The sequence below is a fragment of the Carcharhinus amblyrhynchos genome, chromosome 2 (genome assembly GCF_965287045.1).
Source record: "Carcharhinus amblyrhynchos chromosome 2, sCarAmb.v2.hapA, whole genome shotgun sequence".
Taxonomy (NCBI): domain Eukaryota; kingdom Metazoa; phylum Chordata; class Chondrichthyes; order Carcharhiniformes; family Carcharhinidae; genus Carcharhinus; species Carcharhinus amblyrhynchos.
This window is the reverse complement of record NC_137325.1, coordinates 114,217,854-114,230,437: the sequence shown is the minus strand read 5'-3', so window position 1 is coordinate 114,230,437 and position 12,584 is coordinate 114,217,854. Positions and strand designations below refer to the sequence as shown.

The window sequence follows — 12,584 nt, the reverse complement described above, 5'->3', positions numbered from 1 at the left end:
AAGGCCGACTTCTGTTCCTTACAGTTTTATGGTCTTGTGTTCTTTATCCCATACTTGTCCAGTCCTTTGGTTAACAAAAATCTATCAAGCCCAATTTTAACATTAGGAATTAATTTTACATTAATCATAGTTTACAGAAGACAGTTTCAAACATATGTTATCTTTTGTGTGTAGAAATCTTTCCTAATTTCAGTCCTAATGGTTTGACTCTCATTCCTGGTCTCTGCCACTAGGCCTGGAGAATAGAAATCAGTTCTCTCTATCTACCCTATCTGTTCTCCCCATTTCAAAGAAACATAATCATCCACAAGTAATGACTTGCATAGGCAATGAACTTTACTGCAGAGTGGCTTACTGCCTAAATGCATTATAAAATGTCAATAACCCACACAGTGCATTGGAATTTTAGCAAAATTGGGCCTTAATAGCTTCAGAACTACAATATAACCATAAATCTGAAGCAGTATGGAAATTTATAGTTTTATTATTTTTCCACTGTCCTCTTTAGCCATCCCAGCTCAGCACATTGTGCAGCCCCAAGGGTAAATAGATGATCTATATTCAAGCCTTCTTCCCCGACAGAACTGTTCTTAGCCAAATGCTAGAGACTATACTATAGTGGCCTACAAATAAATCTGCTCTGATATTTTCTCCTCATTCCTCAATTTACCCATTCGCAATATACTCAGGGAAATGTCTTGCATCTGCTTGGAACCTCTCCACATTTTGTCCAACTTAACTTAGGAATTCAACAGGCTGAACTTGCATTTCATCATCTTGTTACATTATTGTGCTAATTCGAGGTCAATCGTTTTCAACAGGACACCACCACAATTTACAAAAACGCAAGTAACCTTATTAAGAGCAATAAACATCCAATTCCTTTTAAGGACTATACACAATAAATGTAAAATTGCTATTCTTCATGGTGGCAATTGGCTTAAGCACCGTTCATTGGTTTGAAAGATCAATTGGAAAATCACACTGATTTAATTCCTAAGAGAGAAGCAGCCTTTTTATTATTCCTTTGCCAAAAAAAAATCTTCATTTTGCTCCTTTGGCAGACAATTGTTAGCAACTATTCAATAAATACAGAAAGGGTTAGCCTCATGAGATGAACAGAAAACTCCTCGGATAGCAACTAATTTTGCACTTTGTCCAAATTCCGGGGGCCACGTGTCTTGTTATTCAAGAAGCCACAGAATCTCATGAATAACTGAACCTGCAACACCACTCTCTATTGAACATAAGAACATAAGAAATAGGAGCAGGAGTAGGCCATCTAGCCCTTCGAGCCTGCCCCGCCATTCAATAAGATCATAGCTGATCTGTCGTGGCTCAGTTCCACTTTCCCGCCCTCTCCCCACAACCCTTAATCCCCTCTCTTATCAAAAACCCATCAACCCGCGTCTTAAAAATATTTAGCGAGGCAGCCTTCACCACTTCAACGGGCAGAGAATTCCAGAGATTCACCACCCTTTGAGTGAAGAAGTTCCTCCTCAACTCCGTTCTAAACCGCCCCCCCTTTATCTTGAGGCTGTGCCCCCTAGTCCTACTGTCTTTTTTGAGCGGGAAGAGTCTCTCCACCTCTATCCTATCCATCCCATTCATCATCTTATACGTCTCAATGAGATCTCCCCTCATTCTTCTAAACTCTAACGAGTACAAGCCTAGTTTATTCAGCCTCTCCTCATAGCTCAACCCCCTCAACTCCGGTATCAGCCTAGTAAACCTCCTCTGCACTCCCTCCAAGGCCAAAATATCTTTGCGCAGGTGCGGCGCCCAAAACTGCACACAGTACTCCAGCTGCGGCCTCACCAATGCCCTATACAGCTGCAGCAAGACCTCCCTACTTTTATATTCAATCCCCCTTGCTATGAAGGCCAGCATCCCATTCGCCTTCCTGACCACCTGTTGCACCTGCAAGCTGAGTTTTTGCGACTCATGCACAAGGACCCCAAGGTCCCTCTGCACCGTCGCCTGCTGCAGTTTTTCGCCATGTAAGTAATAGTCCTTCCTACCATTCTTCCTACCAAAGTGGACCACCTCACACTTGCCAACATTAAATTCCATTTGCCATTTCCTGGCCCATTCGCCCAGCCTATCTAGATCCTTCTGCAGACTCTCCACACCCTCCGCACAATTTGCTGTTCCCCCAATCTTGGTGTCATCAGCAAATTTCGACACCCTACACTCGGTTCCCTCCTCCAGATCATCTATATAAATGGTAAAAAGCTGAGGCCCCAACACCGACCCCTGGGGCACTCCACTAGTCACCATCCGCCAATCCGAATAGCACCCGTTGACCCCCACTCTCTGCCTCCTATTTGACAACCAATCCTCTATCCACGCTAACACCCTACCCCCAACTCCATGTCCCTCGACCTTCTGCAATAACCTCTTGTGAGGTACTTTGTCAAACGCCTTCTGAAAATCCAGAAAGACCACATCCACCGGCTCTCCTCTATCCACCGCCCTAGACACATCCTCATAGAACTCCAGTAAATTTGTCAGACACGACTTCCCTTTAATGAAACCATGCTGCGTCTGCTCTATCAAGCAATTCCCTTCAAGATGCCTCGCAATTTCCTCCTTGAATGCACTTATTGTACAAGAATAAGATTGACAGAGGGTTAGTGAAGCAACACCTTCCCCTTGGAATGGAACAAAAGAATCTGACAAATAATATGGAATTCCAACATTAACTGTCTTCAATTACACAATCTAGCTTAGGTTGCAAAATAGGCAAAAAGAACATGGGGCACTTTATCATCTATATATTGTTCGTCAGTGAAGACATTGATTTGAGTAAACATTGGCAAAAGCACTCAAAAACCATCCTGGACATTTTTACTTACACCATTACTCAGGTGCTTTTTCTCATATCCAAAACAGTTCCACCTTTAATGGCAGAGCCATAGATATCCAGAAGCTCCATATTGAAAGAATGTAGTTTTATCTTTGAGTGTTTCTTTTTCATTACTGATAAGAATGTAAGGAAATCCAAAGTGAGAAAGAGGCATTCAGCCTGTACCACCCATATCTCCTTCACAACTCAGACTTAAATCTATCTTATCATGTGCGTTCCCCATCTCTGCATAAGACCAAGGGATCTGGATTTAAAAATTCATGATGTCAGATGTCCTCCCAGATCTTCACAATGATTGACCAGAACAGTGATGTGCTCTTGTGTTCACTGTGACGGACAGGATAACAATCCAACCCACTCCTTCACCACAGTTCTCAAATATATTGTCAATTTGTAAATTTCTTATCCGTAAAATGTTATATCCTCAATTTTTATTATGGTACTTTGCAGATTCTGTTGCTGAATAAACAAATATTTCTCATCCATGCTTATTAAATGACAGTGCTAAGCATGGCATGGGTACTAATAGATTTGCAACACAATTAGTCAGCTTCTTTCCCCCCTGCCAACTGATGGCTATAAGGCACAAATATACCACAACACAAAGAATTCATAGTCACTATTTTGATTTCCATCCTTCAAAACCATCAACAAGTGCCAATCAATCTTAAATTCTGAAGAGGCTTAGATTCTGAAGAGGCTCTATATTTTCCAAAGTTAGAAAGCAGGTTTACCACCGTTTCTTCTCTATATATAAACTGCGAATTGAAGAAGGAAAATGATTTTGAGTTTCGGGAATCTATGTCATTCCTCATTTCACCCTCACTGTTTTGAGACTGTTTTCTGTGATGAGTTGATGAAGGAGCAGTGCTCCAAAAGCTCATGATACCAAATAAACCTGTTGAACTTTAACCTGGTATTGTGAGACTTCTTACTGTGCCAGATAAGTTATGTCTGCCTGTGTCAGTCCTAATTCGGGCAATATTTGAGACAGACAAAAAGCGGGGTGGGAATTTGTTTTGTTAATGGCCACCACAGTTCACTTTGACAGCATGGTGGCACAGTGATTGGCACTGCTGCCTCACAGTGCCAGGGACCTGGGTTCAATACTGGCCTTGGGTGACTGTGTGGAATTTGCATGTTCTCCTCATGTCTCTGTGGATTTGTTCCAGGTGATCCAGTTTCCTCCTAAGATGTGCAGGTTAGGTGCATTAGCCATGGTAAATTGCCTCTTAGATCTCAAGATGTTTAGATTAGGTGGATTAGCAGGGTAAATACGTGGGGTTACAGGTGATGGGCCTGGGTAAGATGCTCTGCCAAAGAGTTGTGCCAACTTGATGGGCCAAATGGCCTCCTTCAGCCTTGTAGGGATTCTATGTGATGACTCCTTCACAGTAATGAGAAAGAAAACACAGGCCAGGTCATCTCTCTGATTCCCAAGATGGTAGATTTGATGCTAAGTTCTGTCAGAAGAATCACCGATTCTTTCCATCTGAAGCCCAGTAAAATTTGCAACAGCAATAGTATTATGTCATTTATTATACAGGGACGATGCCAACTGTGCTTCCTCCATTTGAGGCAACGTTGGAGTGCAAAGAAGGACATCAATATTTTCCATGCCTTCACAATAGGCAGAGACTGGGGATAAAGAGCTCCTTCTCAGGATGGCAGCTGGTGACTAGTGGTGTGCCTCAGGGTTCGGTGCTGGGACCATAACTTTTCACAATATACGTTAACGACTTGGAAGAAGGAACTGAAGGCACTGTTGCTAAGTTTGCAGATAATACAAAGACATATAGAGAAACAGTAGTATTGAGGAAGCAGAAGGACCTGGACAGTTTGGGAGAGTGGGCAAAGAAGTGGCAGATGGAATATAATGTGGAAAATTGTGAGGCTATGCATCTTGGAAGGAAGAATGGAGGCAAGACTATTTTCTAATGCTTAGGAAATCAGAAACACAAAGGGGCTTGGGAGTCCTTGTCAAGATTCTCTTAAGGTTAATGTGCAGGTTCAGTCAGCAGTTAGGAAGGCAAATACAATGTTAGCATTCATGTCGCGAGGGCTAGAATACAAGAACAGGAATGTACTTCTGAGGCTGTATTAAGGCTCTGGTCAGACCCCATTTGGAGTATTGTGAGCAGTTTTGGGCCTCGTATTTAAGGAAGGATGTGCTGGCCTTGGAAAGGGTCCAGAGGAGGTTCACAAGAATGATCCCTGGAATGAAGAGCTAGTTGTATGAGGAACGGTTGGGCCTGTACTCATTGGAGTTTAGAAGGATGAGGGGGGGGACCTTATTGAAACTTACAGGATACTGCAACTCCTGGGTAGAGTGGACGTGGAGAGGATGTTTCCACTCGTAGGAAAAATTAGAACCAGAGGGCACAACCTCAGGCTAAAGGAACAATCCTTTAAAACAGAGATGAGAAGGAAATTCTCCAGCTAGAGAGTGCTGCATCTGTGGAACTTTTTGTTGCAGAAGGCCAGGTCATTGAATGTCTTTAAGACAGAGATAAGATAGGTTCTTGATTAATAAGGCAGGAAAATGGGGATGAGGAAAATATCAGCTATGATTGAATGGCAGAGCAGACTCGATGGGCAGAGTGGCCTAATTCTGCTCCTATGTCTTATGGTCTTACGGTCTAATAAGTAGCATGACTACAACTGGACACTGTATTCCATGTGATAATTCTTGCACTTTATAAGCCATAACAATTTATGGCATGTAAGGGAAGACAATGGCCAGAACTCTCTGACCTCACCTGCGGCTGGGATTCTTCAGTCCCGCTGCTGCGAATGGAGATCTAGACGAGCGGTAGCAGGGCGTGCGAGACCGGAGAATTCCAGCCAACATCTTCATGCACATTTTAAGTACTTGAAATAGAGGATAATAACACACATACATTTGATATACAAAAGCAAGACAGCACCAATAAAGCAAGTGATTTGTGTGACTTTGTTTTCACTCATCATTGTACATCTAAAACAGTCCACAGCGACGTAAATAATTCCTGTATCCAGCCCATTTCAACCTGTGAGTTTGGCTTTACCTTAGTACTGTTGAGTCTGCATTTGTGTGTTCCTCCAAACCATCCATCAGTCGAACACTGGTCAATGTCCACGTTCTGTAGATTTATGTCAACTCTAACAACTCCCCTGGAAGAAAAATAAAACTAATAGTATCCACAAATAGATGGGAAGAGTTAACCAATGCAGTTAGTAACCTGACTGAGAGAACAGGAATACATAGTTAATTGTACAAGGTATGAAACTTAAACAAATAAACTTAAACTATGTTGCCACTTTCAAATGGTTTGTAAGATTAATTTGGTATCTTAAACCAATGAACTATGTAACTGAAATAATTAATACAATATTTCTTCAACATCTTTTTGCATGTTTAAGAACGTAGGATCTTAGGACAGAATTTTACAGCCCCATTCATCCACCAAAGTCAATGGAGGTTTGAATGGCTTGCTGCATTTCACAGTACCCCCCCCCCCCCGCCACACAGGGGACATAAAATTATGCTCAGAGGATTTGGGAGCAAGAATAGATCATTTTGCCCTTAGGCCCTGCTACACCATTTAATAAGATCATGGTTGATCTGATTATCATCTCAGCTCCACTTTCCCATGTGACCCAATAGCCCCTGCCTCCCTCGTTGAACAACATTCTGTATAACTCTGCCTTGAATAAATTCAATGACCCAACCTCTTCTTTTTGGGGAAGAGAACCACACAGAATAATGACCCTCTGAGAGAAAAGATTTCTCCTCAAACCCATCTTAAAACGGAACCTTCTTATTTTTAAACTGTATCCTAGTCTCGCCCAGAAGAGGATTCGTCCTCTTCTATATTTATAAATATATAAAAAGGAAGAGGCTGGCTAGGGTGAACGTTGGACCCTTCAAGGATGAGAGGGGGGACTTAGTGGTGGGGGATGAGGAAATGGCTGAGGCCTTGAATACCTTTTTTGCTTCGGTCTTCATGGAGGAGGACGTGAATAGTTTGCCGGGTGTTAGCGATGGAAAGATGGTAGGAGTGGAGGGCCTGAATGACATTATTGTTACTAGAGAGGCGGTGCTCGACAGATTGGAGGGACTGACTGTGGACAAGTCCCCAGGACCGGATGGAATGCATCCAAGGGTTCTGAAAGATATGGCAGAGGTGATAGTGGATGCCTTGATGATTATTTTCCAAACCTCGCTGGATTCCGGGGAAGTGCCGGAAGATTGGAAAACGGCTAATGTTACGCCATTGTTTAAGAAGGGTAGCAGGCAAAAGGCAGGGAATTATAGGCCAGTTAGTTTAATGTCTGTTGTGGGTAAAATGCTTGAATCCATAATCAAGGAGAAAATAGCGAGGCATCTTGAGGAGAATTGTTTGATAGAGCAGACGCAGCACTGTTTCATTAACGGGAAGTCGTGTCTGACGAATTTATTGGAATTCTATGAGGATGTGTCTAGTGCGGTGGATAGAGGAGAGCCGGTGGATGTGGTGTTTCTTGATTTTCAGAAGGCGTTTGATAAGGTGCCGCACAAGAGGTTGTTACAGAAGGTTAGGGGGCATGGAGTTGGGGGTAGGGTGTTAGTGTGGATAGGGGATTGGCTGTCAAATAGGAGGCAGAGAGTGGGGGTCAATGGGTGCTATTCGGATTGGCGGTTGGTGACTAGTGGAGTGCCCCAGGGATCGGTGCTGGGGCCTCAGCTATTTACCATTTATATAGATGATCTGGAGGAGGGAACCGAGTGTATGGTGTCGAAATTTGCTGATGACACCAAGATTGGTGGAACGGCAAATTGTGCGGAGGGTGTGGGAAGTCTGCAGAGGGATCTAGATAGGCTGGGCAAATGGGCCAGGAACTGGCAAATGGAATTTAACGTTGGCAAGTGTGAAGTTGTCCACTTTGGTAGGAATAATGGTAGGAAGGACTTCTACTTACATGGCGAAAAACTGCAGCATGCTACGGTGCAGAGGGACCTCGGGGTCCTTGTGCACGAGTCGCAAAAACCCAGCTTGCAGGTGCAACAGGTGGTCAGGAAGGCGAATGGGATGCTGGCCTTCATAGCGAGGGGGATTGAATATAAAAGTAGGGAGGTCTTGCTGCAACTGTACAGGGCACTGGTGAGACCGCAGCTGGAGTATTGTGTGCAGTTTTGGTCGCCGCACTTACGCAAGGATATTTTGGCCTTGGAGGGAGTGCAGAGGAGGTTTACTAGGCTGATACCGGAGTTGAGGGGGTTGAGCTATGAGGAGAGGCTGAATAAACTGGGCTTGTACTCGTTAGAGTTTAGAAGAATGAGGGGAGATCTCATTGAGATGTATAAGATGATGAATGGGATGGATAGGATAGAGGTGGAGAGGCTCTTCCCGCTCAGAAAGGACAGTAGGACTAGAGGGCACAGCCTCAAGATAAGGGGGGTGGCAGTTTAGAACGGAGTTGAGGAGGAACTTCTTCACTCAAAGGGTGGTGAATCTCTGGAATTCTCTGCCTGTTGAAGTGGTGGAGGCTGCCTTGCTAAATATTTTTAAGACGCGGGTAGATAGGTTTTTGATAGGCAAGGGGATTAAGGGTTATGGGGAGAGGGCGGGAATGTGGAACTCATCCATGACAGATCAGCCATGATCTTATTGAATGGCGGGGCAGGCTCGAAGGGCTAGATGGCCTACTCCTGCTCCTATTTCTTATGTTCTTATGTTCTTACGTCCGCCCAATATCCATCCTGTAACTGCTATGCTGCAATGTAGCAGAACTGGTAAGAAATGGGGTCACAATTGCAAATGAAGCCCACAAAAATAAAAGACAAAGGTGGTTCTGGGCCATTTTTTGAGTGAGTTTCAGAAATTACTTTAGGAACCACTGCTTAGGTTGCTCTGCATGGACAAATGTGGTAGGAATGGCTTTGGCGTATGGTCCAATTATTTATACATCAAAATTACATTTGGAGGTTTTAGGTACACCGTAGACCCCCAGCTTACATGTTAAAAGTCATCATCTGTCTGAAAAGTTTGCTCTTGTTGTTCATCTAAAAGCCCTTACTAAGGTGCCTGTGGCAAGACACCAGCAGCCAGTACTAATGAGCTGATAAGTTACCAGATGGTATTTTCCTGCTGTTACTGTACATGTCTCCCTGAACTAAACTCACTCCCACTGAGCACCACCCAACCACTTATCTGTAGAGAAATAGGTTAGAAACTGTGGGAACCTCAAGTTCATATCTAAGTCGCCTCCTCACCCTTTCCACCAAGGAATGGTAGGTGATGTGAGGTACTGAATATTATTTTTTCTGCCAAGTTTTCACTCTGAGTACAGCAGGAAACAGTTACAGGAAAAAAACTAACACTCATTCCAGTTATGAAATTGTAATTTTTTTATTAGTAATGGACGATGCAAGTGTTCATAGAATCCATAGAACCCCACAGTGCAGAAACTCCACTCACAAAAGTAAATCCTTTGTTCCATCAGGACATTTTGTCCTCCACAATTACATTTTATGCAAAGACAGCTTGTAGGTCGTTCATTGCAATTCTCACCAACTTTTACAGATGCACCATAGAAAACATTCTTTCCGGTTGTATCACAGCTTGGTATGGTACTGCTCTGTCCATGACTACAAAGAACTACAAAAGGTCATGTACGTAGCCCAGACCATCACACAAACCAGCCTCCCATCCATTGACTCTGTCTACACTTCCTGCTGCCTCAGCAAAGCAGCCAGCATAATTAAGAACCCCTACGCACCTCGGATATACTCTCTCTCACCTTCTTCTATTGGGAAAAAAACACAAAATTCTGAGGTCACGTACCAACCAATTCAAATGCAGCTTCTTCCCTGCTGCCATCAGATGTTTGAATGGACCTACCTTGCATTAAATTGATCTTCCTCAACACCCTAGCTATGACTGTAACATTACGTTCTGCGCTCTCTTGTTTCCTTCCCTATGAACGGTATGCTTTGTTTGTATAGCACGCAAGAAACAATAATTATCACTTATGCTAATACATGTGACAATAATAAATCAAATAAAAATCAAATCAAATCAAACTGCAATTTGAATTCAATTCAAAGTGGACGCAGACAGATGTAACTTATTTGCCCTGCTCCATTCAGATATAAACGTATAATACTCAAGAAGAAGCCAGTGAATACAAAATCATGATTAAGAGGCACTGAATAATTCCAAACCATTGCAGGTTTGGAGTGTTTACAGTTTATGTATTAGTGTCACAAGTAGGCTTACATTAACACTGCAATGAAGTTACTGTGAAAATCCCCTAGTCGTCACACTCCAGCGCCTGCTCGGGTACACTGAGGGAAAAATTTAGCATGATTAATGCACCCAACCAATACTTCTTTCAGACTGTGTGAGGAAACTGGAGTACATGGAGCGTTATGCAGACTTCAGATCCCCCTCTCTCTCACATGGGTCAATTGTGTAACAAATACCTTGCTGCCTTATACATAAACTCAGCAGTCTGTGTACCATCAACAGAAGTGTCAATTGGAAATTTTAAACTAATCGCATATAAGCAATCAATCAATCATGACTACTTATAATGTTCAACTTTAAAATATTCAATATATGAGCAATAAATTCTTTATTATTAATAATATATTAAATTAATATACATTGCGATTGCTTGCATCCCTCACAAGCTCGATAATTATTGCCATGTGATATTTCAATGGTCAATGGAAAAAGACTTCAAGTTATGTACCAGAAAAATAACTTGGTGATCCAATCCTCTACTCACAAATCCAATAAACCTTCAAGTCCTGTGTCATAAAATTGATGAACCATCCAGTCCTGCATTGCACAGCATGTCCAAATGGAAGCACTGCACCATACTGATAAAAAAAACAGCCAAAAGAATTTACAACTGTGTTTGTAATAAGAACAATAATATATCGATCACAGGAGGCTTACTGAAGTAATCTTATTGTGGCGTTCAGATGACAGCCATGGTTAATGTTTCCGCCTCTCATGCGTGACATATAGTTTCATGTCCAATGTCACCGCCAGCTCTCCCACCCACCTGACGTAAACTCTAATAGGCAGCCAGGCATGTGGGCTGATTTTAAAAATATAAAACAAAATTAGAAATCCGCGTTACTACAATTCGAAACAGTACAATTAAGGCTAATTTAATCTCCCGACTCCGAAAAGGATGCTAAACTGTTATTACTTTGCTGTTATGATTTATAAGAGCAACTATTGGTCTGAATTGTAGCTTTGCCACTCACTGCTGTCTATTCTACCCTTTAAGGTATACTTCTTGCGTCTATGCCAAGAGGTCATAAATACAAACAATTCTTCTTCGTAGAGACTTTAATGGCATCTATCTGGCAAAATTCTTACTGTTCTCTGTGGTGAAGATCTTATCAATGTTGCTTGTATTGTATGATATGTCTACCATAGTTCAACAAAATAGATCTTCTAAACAAAACCTTACCTGAAACAGGAAGTGGCACCTTCTTTATCCACAAAACAACATATTTATTTCAGTAATTGTCCCTTTCTTTATTCAACGTTGGCAAACATTTTCTGGGAGAACCACATAGCAAATGCGCATCCTAACAAAACTAGCACAGGATGTCACAATAGGTCATAATCACACAATACTCTGTGCTAATGCAAGCCACCCACGAAACAACACTCTTCCATTCAAATCTTCTCACAAACAGCCCCCTACCTCAGCTTTTGCTTTCCATGTATGTGCCTTGTCAAGTTAAATGTTTTGACCATTTTTGCTCTTCTGATTATGTCAGCATTATCACTTTGTAATAGTTTCAACCCAGTTGCAGTTTTAGGAAGGAACAACTCAGCTTTTTATGAATTGGTTATGCCTGCAAATTTGACATCAAACCTTCTGTATCCTGCACAGGCAGACAGGAATGCGTGCAATAAAAGATGTTCTAACTACTAAATGTCCTAATTCTACAATACTGTAACCATTGCATGCAAGGGCAAAAAGAATACTTTGACTAACTTGATGTTAGTTGTTGCACTGAGTTTATTACAGAAGATGTTAATGTTTAAATTAGGTGTGTTAGTATTTACAATTTGCCCACCACATGAGGTAGCAATCAGAATGAGTGGTGCAAATGTTAATCTGACATTCAAAATTTTCCCCAAATCATCAGTACACAAAGTAAATGAATGTATATGTGAATTCATATTTGCTCAGAACAGAGACATTCTTAAAATTTTGCACAGTAAGAAATAAAGCACATTTCAAACCTCTAAACTCAGCTGTCACTTTATTGAATGACTAGCCTTCAAAGCAGTTACTTAATCTAGCATTCACTGAATCACCAGAGACTATCCTAAACCACTTCAGAATAATAATTCCATATTTCTGTCAAACAAGTTTATTTGTTCAGAAGTAAACAGTGTCATTCAATCCTCCCCAGAAAACAATCATCAGTCACAAAGGAAACTTGTTTCTTTCTGAACTGCAATAAACTGTAATTCATCAAAGTATATTTTGTGAGATATTAATGGGCCCAGTCTTGCTGCATGGGACATTGTGCAGTGTGCCCTGTTATTTAGATCATTTCCTGCACCTTTCAATGTGAAATATTTTGCACTAACTTGCTGGAGGTGTGAGCTAATAGCAGTGTGGCGAAGGTATCAGGACATCATTAGTGTTTATTTAATTCGTTTGTGGGCATCGCCGGCTAGCCAATATTTATTGCCCATCCTTCATTGCC

At 41.9% G+C, this 12,584-nt stretch overlaps 1 protein-coding gene across 1 annotated transcript in view; it reads right to left on the bottom strand.

Annotated features, from left to right (window-relative positions):
* The window catches only part of gpr158a (G protein-coupled receptor 158a), a 454,718-nt gene that overhangs the window by 371,503 nt on the left and 70,631 nt on the right, over nucleotides 1-12,584 (bottom strand). The window contains exon 2 of the mRNA XM_080211391.1: nucleotides 5,917-6,022. Within this exon, the coding sequence (XP_080067517.1) occupies nucleotides 5,917-6,022 (106 nt within the window). The remainder of the gene's footprint in view (nucleotides 1-5,916; nucleotides 6,023-12,584) is intronic.